Here is a 21,037-nt window from a genome sequence, read left to right on the forward strand (position 1 = left end):
CACTGGTTCAGCTATAATGAAAACCAGGACTGTTGGGGGTCCTTGAGGACCGCGGTTGGCAACCACTGCTCTAGAGCTTGGGTATTCCCACAAGTAATGAATGAAGCAGTGGACTCTCCTCCCATTAGGATGGAAAACATAAATTATGCTTAGCTGATAATTTAATTTCCATCTGTGGGAGGAGAGTCCACAGCACCCGCCTGTTTCTCTGGTGGGTGAACCTAAATTTATTATTAATCTTCTGGCACCATTTATACCCTAATATTTCTCCTACTGTTCCTTGTTCCCTTGGCAGAATGACTGGGGGATGAGGGGAGTGGGGGGAGGTATTTAAACCTTTGGCTGGGGTGTCTTTGCTTCCTCCTGGTGGCCAAGTTCTTAATTCCCACAATTAAGCAGTGGACTCTCCTCCCACAGATGGAAATGAAATTATCAGTTAAGCATAATTTGTTTTCTGAACCTTCAACTTATTACGAATATTAAAGTGAATAAACTACACACGGGTACTTTTTTTAGTTTTTGTTAATTTTGTATTTTCAGCTGCTAAAAGAAAGAGATGAGTTTGGTCTGGATGTGGAAGAAGAGTCTGTTAGAGATATAAAGGAGAAACTGTGTTACGTAGCTGATAATTTCCATTTTGAGCCTCCTTCACAAGTGCTGTATAATCTACCAGATGGTCGAACAGTTACTTTAGGTAGTGAAAGATACAGGTAAAATAAATGTTTTTTCCAACTGTGGTCTTGCTTAATAGAATGTGTTTTCTTTGATCATATATCTTGGTACATTAGTGAAAGTATCTAAAAACATTGCATTTAATTATTTGTTGATAGGTTGTTATAAATGTAAAGTATTTAGCCACATGTGCATTTCATTTTAAATGCCGAATAAACATGGGGGAACTTCCGGCCGCGTCCATGATAGGTCGCAAGATTGTTTGCAGCACCATACCTTCGCACTAATCTGCACATAAACCTCTTTTTAATGTTCCATCGAGTATTACTGGCCACTGATTATTTTACAGCAGATAAAGCCCTTTTCGAAAGATATTAATATTTCTTTCATGTAATTGGCAAGAGTCCTTGAGCTAGTGACGTATGGGATATACAATCCTACCAGGAGGGGCAAAGTTTCCCAAACCTCAAATGCCTATAAATACACCCCTCACCACACCCACAATTCCGTTTTATAAACTTTGCCTCCTATGGAGGTGGTGAAGTAAGTTTGTGCTAAGATTTCTACGTTGACATGCGCTTCTCAGCTTTTTTTGAAGCCCGATTCCTCTGAGTACAGCGAATGTCAGAGGGACGTGAAGAGAGTATCACCTATTGAATGCAATGATTTTCCTAACTGGGTTCTATTTCATAGGTTCTCTGTTATCGGTCGTAGAGATTCATCTCCTACCTCCCTTTTCAGATCGACGATATACTCTCATATACCATTACCTCTACTGATAACTTTTTCAGTACTGATTTGGCTATCTGCTATATGTTAATGGGTGTCTTTTTTGCTAAGTATGTTTTTTATTACTTAAGACGCCCCAGCTATGGTCTGGCACTTTATGCATTTATATGAAGTTCTAAATAAGTATTGTACTTATATTTGCTATGAGTCAGGTTCACGTATTTCCTTGTGCAGACTGTCAGTTTCATATTTAGGGAAAATTAACATATTAAGAAATATTTTTCTTACCTGGGGTTAAGTCTTTTTTTCAATTGATTTTTTTTTCTTAAAAATTGCGGACAGTACTAGGCCCGTGGGTGCGCCATGCTAGACTTTATTGCGTCATTTTTGGCTCGAAAAGTACGTCCGTTGACGCAAGTTAGTAATTTCACCGAAGCCTTACACACGGTTGCGTCAGTGACCCAAGTGTGTCACTTCCGGATATTGGCGCGAAAAAATTTCAGTTACGTTGTGCGTCATACTTGGCGCCAAATTTTTTCATTAATTTAATACCCCATTGCTATTTGCCTCTTGCCTTTTTTCTATGTCAGAGGGCTATGCTATTTCCATTTTTTCCCATTCCTGAAACTGTCATATAAGGAAATTGACAAATTTTTCTTTATGTTGTTTTTTATTTTACATTTTGAAAGATGTCTCAATCTGATCCTGCCTCAGAAGTATCTATTGGAACTTTGCTGCCTGATGTCGGTTCTTCTAAAGCTACGTGCATTTTATTTCCGAATGTCATTGTATTGGTTATCATGATAAACTTTTACATGCAGATATTGTGTCCATCAGTAAATAGTACATTTCCTGTTGTTGTTCCTTCAACTTTTAATGTACGTTATACCTATGAAATTTAAAGAATTTGTTACTGATTCTATTCAGAAGGCTTTGTTTGCTATTCTGCCTTCTAATTAATATAAAGGTCTTTTAAAACTTCTCATAAGTTTGATGAAATTTCAAATGACCGACAACATAATGAATTATCCTCTTTCGATGAGGATATGTCTGATTCAGAAGATCCTTCCTCAGATATTGACACTAACAAATCTACTTATTTATTTAAAATGAAGTATTTTTGTTCTTTGTTAAAGAAGTGTTAATTATTTTGGATATTGTGGAAACTAGTCCTCTTGATATTAGAACTAGTAAATTCTGTTTGTAAACCTCCTGTGGTTACTCCAGAGTTTTTTTCCTGTTCCTGATGCTATTTCTGTTATGATTACTAAGGAATGGAATTAGCCGGGTACTACTTTTATTCCTTCTTCAAGGTTTAAAAAAATTGTATCCTTTTTACCAGCAATTTCTATAGAGTTTGGGAAAAGATCCTCAAAGTTGATGGGGCTATTTATACTCTTGCTGAACGTACCTCTATTCCTATGGAAGATAGTACTTAAGTTCCTTTAGATAGGAAACTTGAATCTTATCTAAGGAAAGCTTATTTATATTCAGGTCGTCTCAGGCCTGCAATTTCTTTGGCTGATATTGCAGCTGCATCAACTTTTTTGTTGGAGATTTAGCACAACAAGAATTGGATTCTGATTTATCTAGTATTGTTCGCTTACTACAACATACTAATCAGTTCTGATGCCATTTTTTTTATATCATCAAGATTGATGTTAGATCTATGTCTTTAGCTATTTTTAGCTACAAGAGTTTTGAGGCTTAAATCTTGGAATGCTGATATGACTTAAGTCTAGATTGCTATCTCTTTCTTTCCAAGGTAATAAGAGACCTAAGGGTAAATATAAAGCTTCTAAATAGTTTTCATTCTTATTGTCAAATAAGGAACAAAAACCTAATCCTTCCCTATGGAATCTGTTTCCAATTGGAAACCTTCATTAAATGGAATCCAACCCATTTAAGAAACCAAAAGCCAGCCCCTAAGTCCGCATGAAGGTGCGACTCTCATTCCAGCTCAGCTGGTAGGGGGCAGATTAAGGTTTTTTTCAAGAATGTTTTGGATAAATTCGGTCCAAAATCAATGGTTTCAGAGTATTGTCTTTTTCAGGGGTTTCAAATAGGATTCTGAGTAAATCCTCCGGTGAGGAGAATTTTTTTTTCTCTCACGCATCCCAGCAAATCCAGTTAAAGCTCAGGCTTTCCTGAAGTGTGTTTCAGACCTGGAGTTTCAGGGGTAGTCATGCCAGTTCCTTTTCAGGGACAAGGTCTGGTGTTTTATTCAAATCTATTCATTGTCCCAAAGAAGGAAATTTAATTCAGACCAATTCTATATCTGAAAATTTTGAATTATGTAAGAGTACCAATTTTCAAATGGTGACTTTAAGTGCTGTTCTGCCTTTTATTTAGCAAGGACATTTTAGGTCCACAATGGATTGCAGGATGTATACCTTCATATGTAATGCTTTTCCATTTGGTCTAGCAACCGCTCAAAGAATCTTTTTTTTTTTTTTAAAGGTTCTTGGTGCCCTACTTTATGGAAACCAGAGAGCAGGGTATTGCAGTGTTTCCTTATTTGGACGATATCTTGGTACTAGCTCAGTCTTTCGGTTCTGTAGAATCTCACACTAATCAACTAGTGTTGTTTCTTCGGAAACATGGTTGGAGGATCAATTTTCCAAAAAGTTTCTGGATTCCTCAGACAAGGGTCACCTTTTTTAGGTTTCCAGATAGATTCAGTGTCCATGACTCTGTCTCTAACAGACAAGAGACGTTTGTAAGTGGTTGCAGCCTGTCGACACCTTCAGTGGTTATGTGCATGGAAAATGTTGGTTTCATGACTGCAGCATTGGACGCGATTCCCTTTGCTCGTTCTCACATGAGACCTCTCCAGCTTTGTTTGCTGAATCCATGATGCAGGGATTATACAAAGATATCAGTTAATATCCTTAAATCCCAATGTTTGACACTCTCTCTGATGTGGTGGTAAATCACCAGCGTTTAGTTCAAGGGGCTTCTTTGTTCGGCTAACCTGGGCTATGATCTCTACAGATGCAAGTCTTTCAGGTTGGGGAGCTGTTTGAGGATCTCTGACAGCACAAGGGGTTTGGAAATATCAAGAGGCGAGATTACCAATCAATATTTTAGAACTCCGTGCAATTTTCAGAGCTCTTCAGTTTTGGCCTCTGTTGAAGAGAGAACTGTTCATTTATTTTCAAATGGACAATATCACATTCAGGGGCATTTGTCAATCAGCAGGGTGGGACTCGGTCCACAAGCTATGAAGAAGTATTTCGGATACTTGCTTGGGCGGAATCTAGCTCCTGTCTAATTTCTGCAGTGCATATCCCAGGTATAGACATTGGGAGGCGGATTATCTCAGCCGTCAGACTTTACATCCTGGGGAGTGGTTCCTCCATCCAGATGTGTTTTCTCAGATTGTTCAGATATGGAGTTTTCTACAGATAGATCTGATGGCCTCTCAACTAAACAAGAGACTTCCCAGATGCCTGTCCAGGTTCAGGGATTTTCAGGTGGAAGCAGTGGGTGCGCTGACACTTCCTTGGTGTTATCAACCTGCTTATATTTTTCCGCCTCTAGTTCTTCTTCCAAGAGTGATTTCCAGAATCATCATGGAACAATCGTTTGTGTTGCTGGTGGCTCCAGCATGGCCTCACAGGTTTTGGTATGCGGGTCTTGTTCGGATGTCCAGCTGCCAACCTTGGCCACTTCTGTTAAGGCCAAACCTACTGTCTCAAGGTCCGTTTTTTCCATCAGATTTTCAAATCATTAAATTTGAAGGTATGGAAATTGATCGCTTAGTGCTAAGTCATAGAGGTTTCTCTGACTCGGTGATTAATACTATGTTACAAGCTCGTAAATCTGTCTCTAGAAAGCTTTATTATCGAGTTTGGAAGACTTACATTTCATGGTGTTCTTCTCATAAATTTTCTTGCCATTCTTTTAGAGTTGCAAGATTTTTACAGTTTCTTCAGGATGGTTTGGATAAGGTTCTGTCTGCAAGTTCCTTGAAAAATCTCTGCTCTTTCTGTTTTATTCACAGAAAGATTGCTAAACTTCCTGATATTCACTGTTTTGTACAGGCTTTAGTTCGTATTTAAGCCTGTCATTAAATCAATCTCTCCTACTTGGAGTCTTAATTTAGTTTGGAGGGCTTTACAGGCTCCTCCATATTGAGCCTATGCATTCTTTGGACATTTAAACTTCTTTCTTGGAAAGTGTTGTTCCTTTTGGCCATCTCTTCTGCTAGAAGAGTTTCTGAGCTATCTGCTCTTTTTTGTGAATCTCCTTTTCTGATTTTTTTATCAGGATAAGGCGGTTTTGCGGACTTCATTTTATTTTTTTCCTAAGGTTGTGAATTCTAACAACATTAGTAGAGAAATCGTTGTCCCTTCCTTGTGTCCTAATCCTAAGAATTCTTTGGAAAGACCCTTACATTCTTTGAATGTGGTGAGAGCTTTAAAATATTATATTAAAACTACTAAAGTTTTCAGGAAGACTTCTAGTCTATTTGTTATATTTTCTGGTCCTAGGAAAGGTCAGAAAACTTCTGCTATTTCCTTGGTTTCTTGGTTAAAGCTTTTGATTCTTCAAGCTTATTGGAGTCGGGTCAGGCCCTGCCTCAGAGAATTACAGCTCATTCTACTATATCAGTCTCCACTTTGTGGGCTTTTAAGAATGAAGCTTCAGTTGATCTAATTTGCAAAGCGGCAACTTGGTCTTCTTTACATACATTTACTAAATTCTACCGTTTTGATGTTTTTGCTTCTTCAGAAGCAGTTTTTGGTAGAAAAGTTCATCAGGCAGCTGTTTCAGTTTGATTCTTCTGCTGATGTTTTAAGTTTTTCTTGACATTTAAAGAATAAACTTATATTTTGGGTTGTGTATTATTTTTTTCAGCGGAAAATGGCTGTTTTTTATCCCTCCCTCTCTAGTGACTCTTGCGTGGAGTTCCACATATTGGGTATTGATATCCCATATGTCACTAGCTCATGGACTCTTGCCAATTACATGAAAGAAAACATAATATATGTAAGAATTTACCTGATAAATTAATTTCTTTCATATTGGCAATAGTCCATGAGGCCCACCCTTTTTTATGGTGGTTATGATTTTTTGTATAAAACACAATTATTTCCAAATTCCTTTGTTGCTTTTTACTCCTTTCTTTATCACCCCGCTACTTGGCTATTCGTTAAACTGAATTGTGGGTGTGGTGAGGGGTGTATTTATAGGCATTTGAGGTTTGGGAAACGTTGCCCCTCCTGGTAGAATTGTATATCCCATACGTCACTAGCTCATGGACTCTTGCCAATATGAAAGAAATTAATTTATCAGGTAAATTCTTACATAAATTGTTTTTATGGATCTGGTGCCGTATTCAGTCCACTGGAATATTTTACAGGTTGCGGCCTATTACCTAAGCCCCCTGGCAGGGCGCCTGCATGGCCCTGTCGTTATAGAGCAGTGATACCCTGCAAGACACAGCTAGACTTTTCTCTACAACACTATATAAGCTTATTATCCCTCAATACCTAACTTGGAAGCCACTCGCTTGCTTAGCGAAATAAGCGGTTTGCTCTCCTACTACAAAGAAGCCTTCTCAGATGTCCTTAGAGATGTACTCCTCACTCCCTTAGACGTTCCCGCAGTGAGCACCTCTGACGGCTCATCATGGAAATCCATTTGTTGGAAGAGAAGTTAAAACATCTGATGGGAATCTAGTAACCCTCCAGAATAGTATGTATGAGAGGTCAGCAATTGTATCAGCTGTGGAGGGAGTACCAGAGGCGGGTGACACTACGGGGAACAGAGGGCTCCACACAGTACTTATCTCTTGTCATGCTGCTGTACTAAAGATCCTGTACGGCAAATTGGCGGCCCCTATGCTGATGCCTGATAATGTAGATACCCTACTATGCCTTACCTTGATCCGGAATGACGCCCTAATATTACCGGGTACTTCAGTGCAAAGTCAGTTTTTTGCAGCCCAAGATAAGAGAAAATCCACCAGAGAATATAAGGCTCCAGCTAAACAGTGTATTATCAACAGCACCGTGCACTGCCTCTTGCTTAGCCGGGTTCTTCAAAGCAAAGTCCAACAATTAGGATATTGCTCAGAAGATCAATGCAAGAAGGATATTGGCTTAATTGCTATGTACTTTTTTTACCATTAAAATTCCCCCTCTGATGGCTGCCTTTTTGTGTGCACATAGACCGGTGAGATTGCGAACTCTATAGTGGGGAGTATTTCCCAACGCCTAGGCATAGGCTGAGAGTCATATAAAACTATCCCTGAAGGACCTATGTCAGTATACATTGAAACCCACACCAGTAGGTCTATCAGTTCTAATAGCAGTTTCCTGGAATTGCATAGTTGTTTGATTCTTAGAGTCCTATACAAAACAAAAATATTTGCCTCTCCTTACCACCATACTTCTGTGAGAGTATTTCTTATGAAGACTGTTATTGTCTTAAAACTTATGTCTCAAGTGGCAGCCCAAGATTTTTTTATAGTCTCTTGCAGCTGGAGCGGTGCGACTTAAAGGGACATTAAACACAAAATAAATGCTAGATAGAATTATGCATTTAAAGAAAAGATTAGTCTGAGAAGAACATGTAAATGTATTTTTATAGTTTCATTAGCGGTTTTAATATTGACAAAATAAGTGTAAAGTTTTAGTTTCTATAAAACAATGGGAGCTGCCATGTTGTAACTTACGTTACATTCTCTGCTGTGGCCAATTAGGGGCAGTTATAAAAAGGTCACTAGTGTGTGCAGCCAATGGCTGTGTGAAATGTGTTCTGCACTTTTGTTTCTAACTGAAAAGCTCACAATTTCAGAATGGTGTTTATAGGAAAAGGGGACAAAATAAATGAGTTATATTGCAGAGTTTTCCTATATACAATTTTATTTTATATATCCATCTCAGTGTTTAAAGGGACACTGAACCCAAATTTTTTATTTTGTGATTCAGATAGAGCATGCAATTTTAAGCAACTTTCTAATTTATTCCTATTATCAAATTTTCTTCATTCTCTTAGTATGTTTATTTGAAAAGCAAGAATGTGAGTTTAGATGCCGGCCCATTTTTAGTGAACAAACTGGGTTGTCCTTGCTGATTGGACAGCACCAATAAAAAAGTACTGTCCATGGTCCTAAACCAAAAAATTGCTGGCTCCTTAGCTTAGATGCCTTTTTCAAATAAAGATAGCAAGAGAACGAAGAAAATTGATAGGAGTAAATTAGAAAATTGCTTAGTTGCATGCTCTATCTGAATCACAAAAGAACAAATTTGGGTTCAGTGTCCCTTTAATGTCCCTTTAATAATAATAATAATAATAATAATCACAACCTAGGTATCCTTTCTATAAACAACTGTATAATACTGTATCTGGGTAATGCTTCATGTCTGTTGAATCATAGTTTTCTAACCAGGGAATGTGCACACTCTGATTTATGGATTTAGGACATTCTGCACAGAAGGTCTTCATAATTTATGGGTTTAGTACTTAACTGATAAAAGCAATTTACCACATAAGTAAGGTTAATGTGATAAAGTTGTGGCAATTAATACAGCTTTATTTAGATACAAGCTAAATAAGGGGATCTCTTAACACAACCTCTGCCACTATCTCAGTTCATTGAGCTTAAAGGGACACTGAACCCAAATTTTTTCTTTCGTGATTTAGATAGAGCATGAAATTTTAAGCAACTTTCTAATTTACTCCTATTATCAAATTTTCTTCATTCTCTTGGTATCTTTATTTGAAATGCAAGAATGTAAGTTTAGATGCCGGCCCATTTTTGGTGAACAACCTGGGTTGTCCTTGCTGATTGGTGCATAAATCCATCCACCAATAAAGTGCTGCCCAGAGGCTTGAACCAAGAAAAAAGCTAAGATGCCTTTTTAAAATAAAGATAACAAGAGAATGAAAAAAAAATTGATAATAGGAGTAAATTAGAAAGTTGCTTAAAATTGCATGCTCTGTCTGAATCATGAAATAAAAAATTTGGGTTCAGTGTCCCTTTAATATACATTACATTTATAACTGTGTGACCATATCAATCTTGCCCTTCTAGCTTCATTATCCTTAATTTACATCTCTAAATACTCTGTTTTAACAACTCTAGCGAGATCACTTGCTAAATAATTGTCAAGGGGTCTAATATTGCTCAGTTACTACAAACTGAGAGAAAACACATCTTCTTCAAACCCATATGCTGGGACATTACATATTCCTGGACCCATATTAGTGCCCTTAGTTCCCCCTACTGCTGCTTTATTTACATAAGTGATCTTGGAAGGCTACTGCTCTGCATGGAAGGAATTCATTTTACAGTTACTGTTATTGTTTTAACCTAATATGGGTTAATCACATTTCTTTTTTTTATATATATTTATGAACAAATTTAAGATACATGTCCACATAAAAAAAACAAAGAAAATGGCATGTTGTGGTTACATACATACATGACAAATGACATAATGAAACTAAAAATACATTTGAGGATACACATTGTAACTCAGTAATGCCGTACATAAATTTGTTTAATCATAACACAATAACACAAAAACTGAAAAGGCTTAACTTTTTAGCACATGAATTGGCGAATTTCATACAAAATATAGGTTGAACAGAGAAAGCATAAACTACAACGAAACAAAAAATAAACAAAACAAAAGCAATATGAAACAAAACAAGAGGACGTTTTGCTTTAACACCACATCGTTCACTCACGCATCCCCCCACCTTCTGGTCAGGAAATGCTTTGCTTGCAATGGCCAACAAAGAAACAGTGCCCCTAAAAGGTGTAATTAGCTGCACCTGTATTTTTTTTAGAGTAGTTCTAACATATGTAGAAAAAAAATTTCATTTTTGTTTCTGAATTTATCGAAGTGTCCAGTTGCTCCATTATCTGATTTCTAAGTTTCTGAAGAAATTCTGTCAAGCTAGGGGCTTTATTAGATTTCCAGTATTTCAAAATCGGTAGTCTGCCAACCATAGTGTTTAATAAGCGAGTGTTTTTAAAAGTTTTTTTTTTGGCTATCTATAAAGAATAGGAAATGCTTATCCGTTATTTGTATGTAGTTTTGGTTGATTTTATTTACTCAGTAATTGAATCTTGTACCAGAATTTCTTTATTTTTGGAGCAATTCCAAAAGCAGTTGTGTATATCCGCTTGATATTTGGAATAATATATATTCTGCATTTAGTATGCGATTCTCTCCATGAGGAGAGTGTTGCAGCATCTGCCAGCTTGAAACTTGTTTGGATGATTTTGCATCTGCTATTTTTTGCACATTAACTTGTCCACGGCAGCTCGTAATTATTTTACATAGAAGTGAGAGAGTATTTACCTGCTTTAAACGGGTTCAGCGCTGGGTCTTGACTAAGCCAGGCTTCCTCCTCCAGACTATTTTATGTATGAAATCATGAACAAAGTGTCGAGCCTGTAAGAAGGCATAAAACTCTTTCGTATACCGAATTCCTGTTTCAAATCAGTAAATGTCCTAACTCTCCCTGACCCTTTTTCTCTAAACTGGTGTATATACAATAGTCCCTTTGAGGACCAGTCTTTGAAAATTTTAGAATTTAACGCTGGGGTAAAATTGGGGTTACCAGAAAAAAATAAGTATTTAGAAAGATGAGGGTTAATGTGTAGAACTTTCAGTATTTTTTTGCCAGTCCACAATCACATTTTGGATAACGGGTAATTGTTTATCTTTAATAGGCCAATTATCAGGGGTACAATGGAGTGCCGTAAGGGAGTATGGCTGGATTAAGGTTTCTTCTATAGGTTGAACTGTGTAATAATCAATTCCAGTTAACCAATCCAAGGCAATCTTTCCAATACCTACTAGGTTATATAATTCAATATCTGGTAGAGCAAATCCCCAATTAATTCTAAAGAGTGAGTTTTTTTAAACGCAATAGCCCTCCATTTTTCCCCCACAGGAATTGTAAACATAACGGTTTGAATGCGCTTGTCTTTTCATTTTACCATAATTAGGAGATTTTGCATTAGATAAAGAAGTTATATGGGTAATTAGTTATTGGGGAATATCACCATCTTTATTAAGTTAACTTTACCTGTTAAAGTTAATTTAAATTTTGGCCCAGTTTTCCAGATTGTGTTTTATTTTAAAGAAAATTGGGGGGGTAATTAAGCTCATACCATTCATCGGAATCTTTAGATAGGTTTATGCCTAAATACATAAAGGCCTCTCTTGCCTCTTTAAACTGACAAGCTTGGTATGAGTCTTTTTGTTTAGCAAGAAAATTTCTGTTTTAAATGTGTTAACTTTGTAGCCTGAGAAGGTACTAATATCCTGTAATATTTGGGTTAAGACTTGGATATTTCTTTTAGTATTTGTCATTAGGACTAGCAAGTCCTCAGCAATATCAACCTAGAAGGAGAGAGGAATAGAGAGGCGCCACATGGTGTAGTACGAACAAAATAGTTGGCAGAGATCAATGACCCTAAGCCCCCAGCAGTGGAAACTCACAAATAAAAAAAAAGCGGCACGACCGGAGTGCCAATCGAAGCAGCACAGGACACTCAGTCACCCGTATAACTCACAACCACGGCTGGAGCATCCGATTAGGTCAAGTGACTAGCGGTGTCCAATCAAGGAATGTCCGCCGACAGCAGACGTCGCCAGGCTCTGAGGTTCGTGAAAAGCGATCTGTACGTGTCCAATAGAAGGCGTGCAGCTACTGGCACTACGGGCATGGGATAGCCCAGTTGTTGTAATACAACTGATAGGGATATAAGGAAGTCACACCATCCCCATGTGAAGCTGTCAGCAGATGCCGAGGTAACGCAGCAGTACACGAGGTGACAACCAGAGCACGAGTGACACAAACCACCACAAAGTGACAAAAAATGTCTTTGTCTTTATTTTTGGGATAATACCTGAGCTATGGACACTTAACAGGAGTCTGTTTCATGTAATAAATATTTTTGATGTTTAGAGGTCAAAATTGTTTTACTTATGCAATTTTACTCATGTTTAGCTAGGACCCTAAAATGTAAAGATAAATGACTCCCTTATGAGCCTATTGTCTCTCAGGATAATGCTGTTCAGGATATGCCACAGCTTTCTCCTCAAACGTCCCAAGCCTCTATGGCATCACCTACAGTTCCTCTCAGCCTCCTGGAGGCATATATTTACCTTCAGATTTTGCCGCTCAGATATCTTCTGCGGCTTTATCTGCTTTTCCCATGTTGGGGAAGCGCAAGAGGAAATCTAAGTAAATTTCTGACAATAAGGTGACTGTACCATCTTCTGCTGTGATGGTTGACCTCCCCCATAAGTCGGATGAGGAAGATACCTTGGTAGCTTCTAAGGGTGAGATCTCAGATTCTGACCGTGTAAATCCTTTGACTGATTCTGAAGAAGTAAACTTCAGATTTAAAGGGAAACTGAACCCAGTTTTTTTCTTTCGTGATTTAGATAGAGCATGCAATTTTAAGCAACTTTCTAATTTACTCCTATTATCAATTTTTCTTTCTCTTCCTATCTTTATTTGAAAAAGGCATCTAAGCTTTTTTTCTTGGTTCAGACCTCTGGGCAGCAGTTTTTGATTGGATGTATTTATCCACCAATCAGCAAGGACAACCCAGGTTGTTCACCGAAAATGGGCCGGAATCTAAACTTACATTCTTGCATTTCAAATAAAGTTACCAAGAGAATAAAGAAAATTTGATAATAGTAGTAATATAGAAAGTTGCTTAAAATTTCATGCTCTATCTGAATCACAAAAGAAAAAAATTAGGTTCAGTGTCCCTTTAAGCTTGAACACCTTTGTCTACTTCTAAAGGAGGTACTCGCTACTTTGGACGACTCAGATTCTTCTGTCACTGTCGACCCTAAAAAAAAATCTAGTAAACTTAATGAATACTATGATGTTCCTTCCTCTGTGGAAGTGTTTCCTGTCCCAGACCATGTGTCTGAGATAATAGCACAGGAATGGGATAAGCCAGGGATTCCTTTTTTCCCCGTCTCCTGTTTTTTAAAAAGATGTTTCCGATTGCTGATGCCATTTGGGACTCATGGCGCATGGTACCTAAGGTGGAAGGAGCTATTTCTACTCTGGCCAAGAGAACCACTATTCCCATAGAGGATAGCTGTTCTTTTAAGGATCCTATGGACAAAAAGCTGGAGGCCTATTTAAAGAAAATGTATGTTTATCAGGGATTACAATGGCAACCTGCTGTTTGTATTGCTAAGGTAAAAAGTGCAGCATCTTATTGGTGATGCTTTGTCAGAGCTGATTTTAGATACTCTGCTAGAAGAGGTCCAAGATAGGATTAAGGCTCTCAAGCTGGCTAATTCCTTTATCTCTGATGCCAATATGCAAGTCATTAGACTGGAAGCCAAGATGTCGGGCTTCACTGTTCTAGCCCGCAGGGCTCTGTGTCTAAAATCTTGGTCAGCTGATGTTACCTCCAAGTCCAAACTCCTGTCGCTACTTTACAAGGGCAAGATCCTGTTTGGTCCTGGTCTGGCAGAGATAATATCTGAAATTACGGGTGGAAAGGGGTATTTTCTACCACAAGACAAGAATAGACTTAAGGGGTTTCAAAATTCTAATTTTCGTTCCTTTCGTAACTTCAAAAGTCTTCCTCTTCCTCCTGCAAGCCGGAGCAGCCTAAGTCCTCTTAGAGATCCAATCGGCCTTGGAATAAGGTTAAGCAATCAAAGAAACCTTCATCTTGAGACTAAGTCAGCATGAATGGTTTGCCCCCAGTCTGGGATTGGATCAAGTAGGGAGCAGACTTTCCTTGTTTCAACAAGCTTGGATACGTGATGTCCCAGACCCTTGGGCTGTGGACATATTATCTCAGGGTTACAAAATAGAATTCAAGATTTGTCCTCCCAGGGGCAGATTTCTCTCAAGATTATCTGCATATAAGGTAAAAAGAGAAGCATTCTTAAATTGTGTTCAGGACCTTTCCTCCCTGGGAGTGATTGTTCCAGTCCCAGTAAGGGAACAGGGTCTAGGATTCTATTCAAATCTGTTTGTGGTTCCCAAAAAACAAATTTCTCAGGGTACCATCCTTCAAAATTGAAACCATTCGTTCCATTCTTCCTTTGGTCCAAGATAATCAGTACATGATGACCATAGACCTGAAGGACACGTATCTTCATGTTACCATTCACAGGGATCATCACCAGTTTCTGAGATTTGCTTTTCTAGACAAGCATTTTCAATTTGTTGCTCTTCTGTTTGGCCTTGCCACAGCTCCCACAATTTTCACAAGGGTTCTGGGGGCTCTCTTGGCAGTTGTCAGGTCTCAAGAAATTGCGGTGGCACCTTACCTGGACGACATCTTGGTTCAGGCGACATGTTTTCAACTAGCAAACTCTCATACAGAGATCTTGTCTTTTCTATGTTCCCACGGACGGAAACTGAATCTGGAAAAGAGTTCCCTTGTTCCAACTACAAGGGTGTGTTTCTTAGGGACCATCATAGATTCCCTATCTATGAAGATTTTTCTGACGGAGGTCAGAAAATCCAAACTTCTCTCTTCTTGCGCCTCTCTCCAGAGTTTCTGAACTCTCTGCTTTACAGTGTGTCTCCCCCTTACCTTGTTTTTCATGCGGATAAGGCGGTCCTTCGTACTAAATTAGGGTTTTTCCCTAAGGTGGTTTTGGATTGTAACATTAATCAGGAAATTGTTGTTCCTTCTTTGTCCTAATCCTTCTCATAAGGAACGTCTTTTGCATAACTTGGATGTGTGCGCTAAAATTTTACCTACAGGCTACTAAAGATTTTCGTCAGTCTTCTGCCCTGTTTGAAGAGGCACATCACCGAGAGGGTGGAAAAGTCCTACCGAGTGGTCGCAAGCCGTCCATGGACAATCTGTTTCCGTGACCGATCACGCCCACACGTGTGCACGGCGTTCCAGCACCACCCCTAGTGCAGTGTGTATATTGCTTAGGCTACATTCTGGCTGCTGGTGAATCTTGAATAAGCACCACCCTTGGTGCAGTGTGTATGCAGGCAAGGCAGACACTGGCTGGATAGGCCCGGGCCAAGGGCCTTCATACTCCTACACAAGTACCAGAGTTGCAGCTGCTCCTAGAGTGTCAATGAAGCACTGCTTGCAATCTGCTCTAGCCATGAGCATAAGAATCTGACGGCTGCCAACAGTGCACGGCCCTAAGGATATACTTGCCAAGTAGTATATGCTAGGGGCTTAGCTCTTTCCCTCTAGAGTTAGTACACGAACCGCCCGTTCATGTCTCCGCCCTTCCAGTCTCAATCAATCTTATTTCAATTAAAATCATATCCTAGATGAACCATGTTAAATCCTAACATATTTAATGTGTACATTTTGAAGTTAATTATAAAAAATAGGTTTGTTTTTGAGGCCCAAAAGTGGTCTCCCGTACTTCATGATAACTTTCACTATTAACTTCATATTTATGTATGAGGTCCAAGAGTGGCCTTCTGAGCACCTAAGGTTTACATTTGAATTGGCATTTCACTATTGTATACTAGAGATGTTTACTAATGTTTATTTTTGGATTGTCTGTGCACATTCTATATTGTAACATACTTTAAATCTATTGTAATTTCTTACTTGTATGCCTCACCTTAAGCCTTAAACATACAAAAGTTGTTTTAAAAAATGAACCAAGGAATAATCATTTCCTGATAAATAATTGTTGTGCAGTAGTGATTGAAAGTCATGGGCAGTTTTTCACACTTTAACTTTTATGGACAATTATTGGTAATTTTTATTGGTAATTTTCACTCTATGAACGAAAGCAATCTTTGCTTATGTGAGTTACTAAAGTTGGAGTCCACAATCCATTACACCTGAGAATTTTACTCCTGACCACTAGGAGGAGGCAAAGATCCCAAATTCCCAGAGCCCTTAAAACCCCTCCCACCTTAATGGAAACTAGTCTTATCTTTGCCTTCACAGGAGGAAGGTGAAGAAGGGAGGTGCTGTTTGTGAGAAGGGTTTTTTCAGGATAAGGCAATTTTGTGGTCTGACTTTTTTTTTTCTTAAGACTTCAGAAAAACTTCTAGTTTTTTCTCTTTTCTGGTTTCAAGAAGGGGTGGAAAGCTTCTATTTAGCTTCTTCATCTCTTTTCCTCAATGAAGCTTACTTGGAGGTGGAACACCTTCCACCTAGACTGATTTCTGCCCATTCTACCAGATCCGTTTTCCCTCCTTCTTTTTTTTTTTTTTTTTTTTTTTTTTTTTTTAGAATGTGGCTTCTGTTCAACATTTTAGCAAGGTAGCTTCTTGGCCGATTTTTTGCATATTTACCAAATTCTATCATTTTGATGCTTTTTTTGCCTCTTCTAAGACAGCCTTTGGTAGTCATTCAAGCAGTTTCAGGATAATTTTAATTTTGCCTGTTGGACTTTTTAATTACATATTACCCTATTTATTCTTTTTATTCTTTGGATTCTATTTGGGTTGTGGATTTTGTTTCACTGTGAAAAAAGATGATTCTTTTAGTCCAGCCCTCATTTCTCATTACCCGCTTACCTTAGAAATTTATATTTCTTTCATGCTGGTGAGTCCACCAAGTGAAGCTGGTTGATATAACCCCCCCCCCCCCCCCCCGATCAGCTTATGCATTCTGATCAGTCTAATGCTGCTCTTCTAAGGATATATGTCCTCTGTCCAACCCTCTGTTTATTCTACACAGAGGAGTTCTTCAGATTTTGCTCCAGGATTTAAAGATTTTATACACACTACTATATCTGAGATGTTGGCGGCCATGCCCCCTCCAAGTGTCTACCAATTTGTAAAGCTAGTCCTGAATTCTGCTATAAAGGTACTATTGCTAGATTTTGAAGATAACATAAGTAGTAGGATCCAACTTATCCTGATATCACCTGCTTTAGATAATTGCATGACCAACATAGATTTACAGCCTGGCATCTTCAGAAGCATGTAGCTAGCAGCAACTCATCAGTGTTGTCATTGCATAGGTGAATGTGTATCGGATGTTTTTTAAAGTGTCAATGTTTGTTTGTTGCGTACATTTTTTTTAAAAAAAATTTTATGCTTCCGTGTTTTTAAGTGTGTATTTTGACGCATTCAAGCTTTTTTCTCATACGTACTTTTAAGGCACGTTTGTGGATGCTGGTCTTCGGGTCAGTGTGCGTTGAAGTGATGGTGTGCACACCTTTTGGCGCCCTTTTTCTATTATCTATAATGTAAGTTTGACAGGCACATCCCTTTACAACTGTGCTGTCTGAATGCAAGATGTACTTATCTTAAAAACCTACAATTAAAAAAAATCACAAATACAAGACTCTAATGGGGATATTCTCATTTAACTTTATCTGCATTTAACTTTATTAGTTTATTAGTTTTTTTGGCAGTTATGGAGCCTTGTAATTCTGTCCCTAAATCTGCCTTTGAAGCTGGGTCATTTGAACATTTTACTACCAGTATTAAATATTTATATTATATGCTAAGGTATTTAATACATTTATTGCATAACCAGAAAGCCAAATGAATTTGGTCCTTTATTTATTTAAATTGTAAGGATTATATTTATTGGACATGTAAATAACAACCAATTTAAAATTTGCTGGTAGTGTGGGGGATGCGAGGGAGCAAGGGAAAAGAGAAAGGAGGGAAAAAAAGCATTGCCCCTGAAGATGGGGTATGCAAATAAAAAAAAAAATCTGGAGCAACCTCTGCATCCTTAACCAGTAGGTATTCTGACTCCGTACAATGTACATCTTATGATACTGAAAGTGCATACTTATTATAAATAAGTTTTATACATTACAATCTTATAAAATAATGCCCTTATTTTTAGAAAATTCCTTAACCTCTTCGAGGTTGCCCAATATCATGCGATCGTTTTCTGTAAGAATTTTTATTTTAGCTGTGCCTTGGAGCACCTCTGGAACAAGGCAAACCACCCCTTTGCCACCGAGAAGCATTTGACACCTAATGGCTTCAGAGACCGGTGATTTCCTGCATTCTCTAATTCCTGCTCTCTTTGCTCCGCTATTACCTGCAGTTTCAAACCCTCCGAACACAAGAGACAAAGAACATTGCCATAAGTGTCTACTGCAATAGAAATAGAATAGAAATTGAATCTGTACAGTCTACATGCAATCTGAAGAACCTAACGGATGCTTGTGATACAGACTGGAAAGCTATGCCTACAGCACCTTATGAAATGCAGGATAATTACTGTAACCAACACGAGACTGCTGTTCCCTCTATGGAGTTTAGCCTATATGTTCAACCTCATCCGTATCTGGAAGACCTCTTAAAGATTATCACCTATGACCCTTCCCCTTTTGCTGGATCTTCTCCTCCAGCGACACAACATCCCAGCATGCAGACTTTGAGAATGCAGCTTCAATTATGGGTGTTCTGCTCATTGTGTAAATAAATTGCATTGAGTATGAAAGCCCAGGCTGTTTTGATCTTCAGTGTGACTTGTATCCCTGGAGAGGAGTCACACACTTTCACACTATGATTTATGTTTTGAGCCGATTACCTTTTACAAGCTCATTTAATTTAAGCTATTGATACATAGTCAGTTCTGCATTATAACATCCACCTCTGTTATATTTGCCCATGCAAAGCTATGAGATATATCGATTTACTCCTTTCAGGGGCTGAGGAGGATATGTCTGAATGGGCAGATCTTTTTGATCAGCTTTCATATGTTCTCTGAAACACTTCTGTTCACAAAGTTTTGTGACATCAGCAAAAACTGATTCTCTGACATTATAGCATATATACTATCTGAGTTAAAATAAGAATCGGCCAACTAAGCAGCTCAGCAAAAGTTTCCTTTCTCACTAAAATATTAAATATATTGAGCAAAGTCACTGACTGGTTTTATTCTTGTATTAACCTTTTAAATTTCTTTCATATAGGTGGCAAGAGTCCATGAGCTTGTTACTAATGGGATATACATTCCTACCAGGAGGAGGCAAAGTTTCCCAAACCTCAAATGCCTATAAATACACCTCACTCATACCTCAGTTTAAAAAGTTTGCCTCCTTAGGAGGTGGTGAAGCATGATGTGCTTGATTCTTCAGTGAAAGGTGCTTCTAAGCATCTTGAAGCCCAGTTCCTCTCTAAGTACATTGTTTGTCTGAGGGATGTGAAGGGAGTATTGCCTGATGACACTGTTTTCACTTATGGGAAATCTTTTCATGAGGCTCTCTAAATTCGGTCACACGGATTCATCTGCTGCTTCCCTTTACAGATAGACATTATACTCTTCTACCATTACCTCTGCTGATATGTTTCAGTACTGGTTTGGCTGTCTGCAATATGTGAATGGGTGTCTTAGGGTAAGTTTATCGTTTTTGTTATATATATATATATATATATATATATATATATATATTTTTTTTTGTCCCCGAGACAGGTCTGTTTTACTTCCCTTAATGACAGAGGACGTGCCAGGCACGTCCTACAAAAACTGGTCCTTAATGACAGAGGACGTGCCTGGCAAGAGTTTGAAGTGCTGGAAGCGATCGTGATCGCTTCCAGTTGCTTTCAGGGTATTGTAGTGTTGCCTTGATACTGAGGCATCCTGCAATACCCTTTTTTTAGGCACCGATGCAGAGAGACACTCTGTGGCCCTCTCTGCATCGGCCAGCGATGGCGCCGATCATTGGGAGGCGGGTGGGCGGCCCATCACTGGAGGGAGTTACGGATCCTGTGAGTGAGGGGGAGCTTGCTTTTAAACGCTATAGTAATTGTCTATGGGAAAGAGGGAGGGGGAATAAGGCCAGTACAGACAGCTGCCAGTACCCAAGTTGGCGGCATATAGGTTGAGGGGGGATAGTTAGAGTATTGTTTAGGGGGATCAGGGAGGTTGGGGGCTAAGGGGATCCAACAATGCAGAGTAATAGAATTTTTTTTTATTTTTTTTAAAAAAGCCTTATTTTAGTTTCTGCCAGTACTTAAGATGGCAGTGACTATTGTGATGTTGGGGAGGGAAGATACCTGTTTGAGGTGGGTCAGGGAGGGATCAGAGGGTGGGATGTGTCGGTGGGAGGCTGATCTCTACACTAAAGCTAAAATAAGCCCTACAAGCTACCTAATTAACCCCTTAACTGCTAGTGCATAATACAAGTATGGTGGGCAGTGGCATTTAGCGGCTTTCTAATTACCAAAAAGTAATGCCAAAGCCATAAATGTCTATTTCTGAACAAAGGGGATCCCAGAGAAGCATTAACAACCATTTGTGTCATAATTGCACAAGCTGTTTGTAAATAATTTTAGTGAGAAACCTAAAGTTTGTGAAAAAGTTTTTTTTTATTTGATTGCATTTGGCGGTGAAATGGTGGCATGAAATATACCAAAATAGGTAATTTTGAAAATACTTTGGAAATAGCAAAGTGCTACTTGTACTTACTGCCCTATAACTTGCAAAAAAAAAGTAAAGAACATGTAAACATTGGGTATTTCTAAATTCAGGACAAAATTTAGAAAATATTTAGCATGGGTGTTTTTGGTGGTTGTAGATGTGTAGATGTGTAACAGATTTTGGGGGTCAAAGTTAGAAAAGGTGTGTGTTGTTTTTTTGTTTCCAACATAGATTTTTATTTTATAGTAAAGCATAGGATATGATGAAAATAATGGTATCTTTAGGAAGTCCATTCATTTAATGGCGAGAAAAACTGTATATAATTTGTGT

The 21,037-nt window shown here is 38.4% G+C and overlaps 1 protein-coding gene across 1 annotated transcript in view; it reads left to right on the forward strand.

Annotated features, from left to right (window-relative positions):
* LOC128656551 (actin-3-like) overlaps positions 1-21,037 on the forward strand; it is a 301,926-nt gene that overhangs the window by 247,271 nt on the left and 33,618 nt on the right. The window contains exon 7 of the mRNA XM_053710518.1: positions 541-710. Coding sequence (XP_053566493.1) covers positions 541-710 — 170 coding nt within the window. The remainder of the gene's footprint in view (positions 1-540; positions 711-21,037) is intronic.

This window comes from Bombina bombina, chromosome 4, assembly GCF_027579735.1.
Source record: "Bombina bombina isolate aBomBom1 chromosome 4, aBomBom1.pri, whole genome shotgun sequence".
In the NCBI taxonomy this organism is placed as follows: Eukaryota; Metazoa; Chordata; class Amphibia; order Anura; family Bombinatoridae; genus Bombina; species Bombina bombina.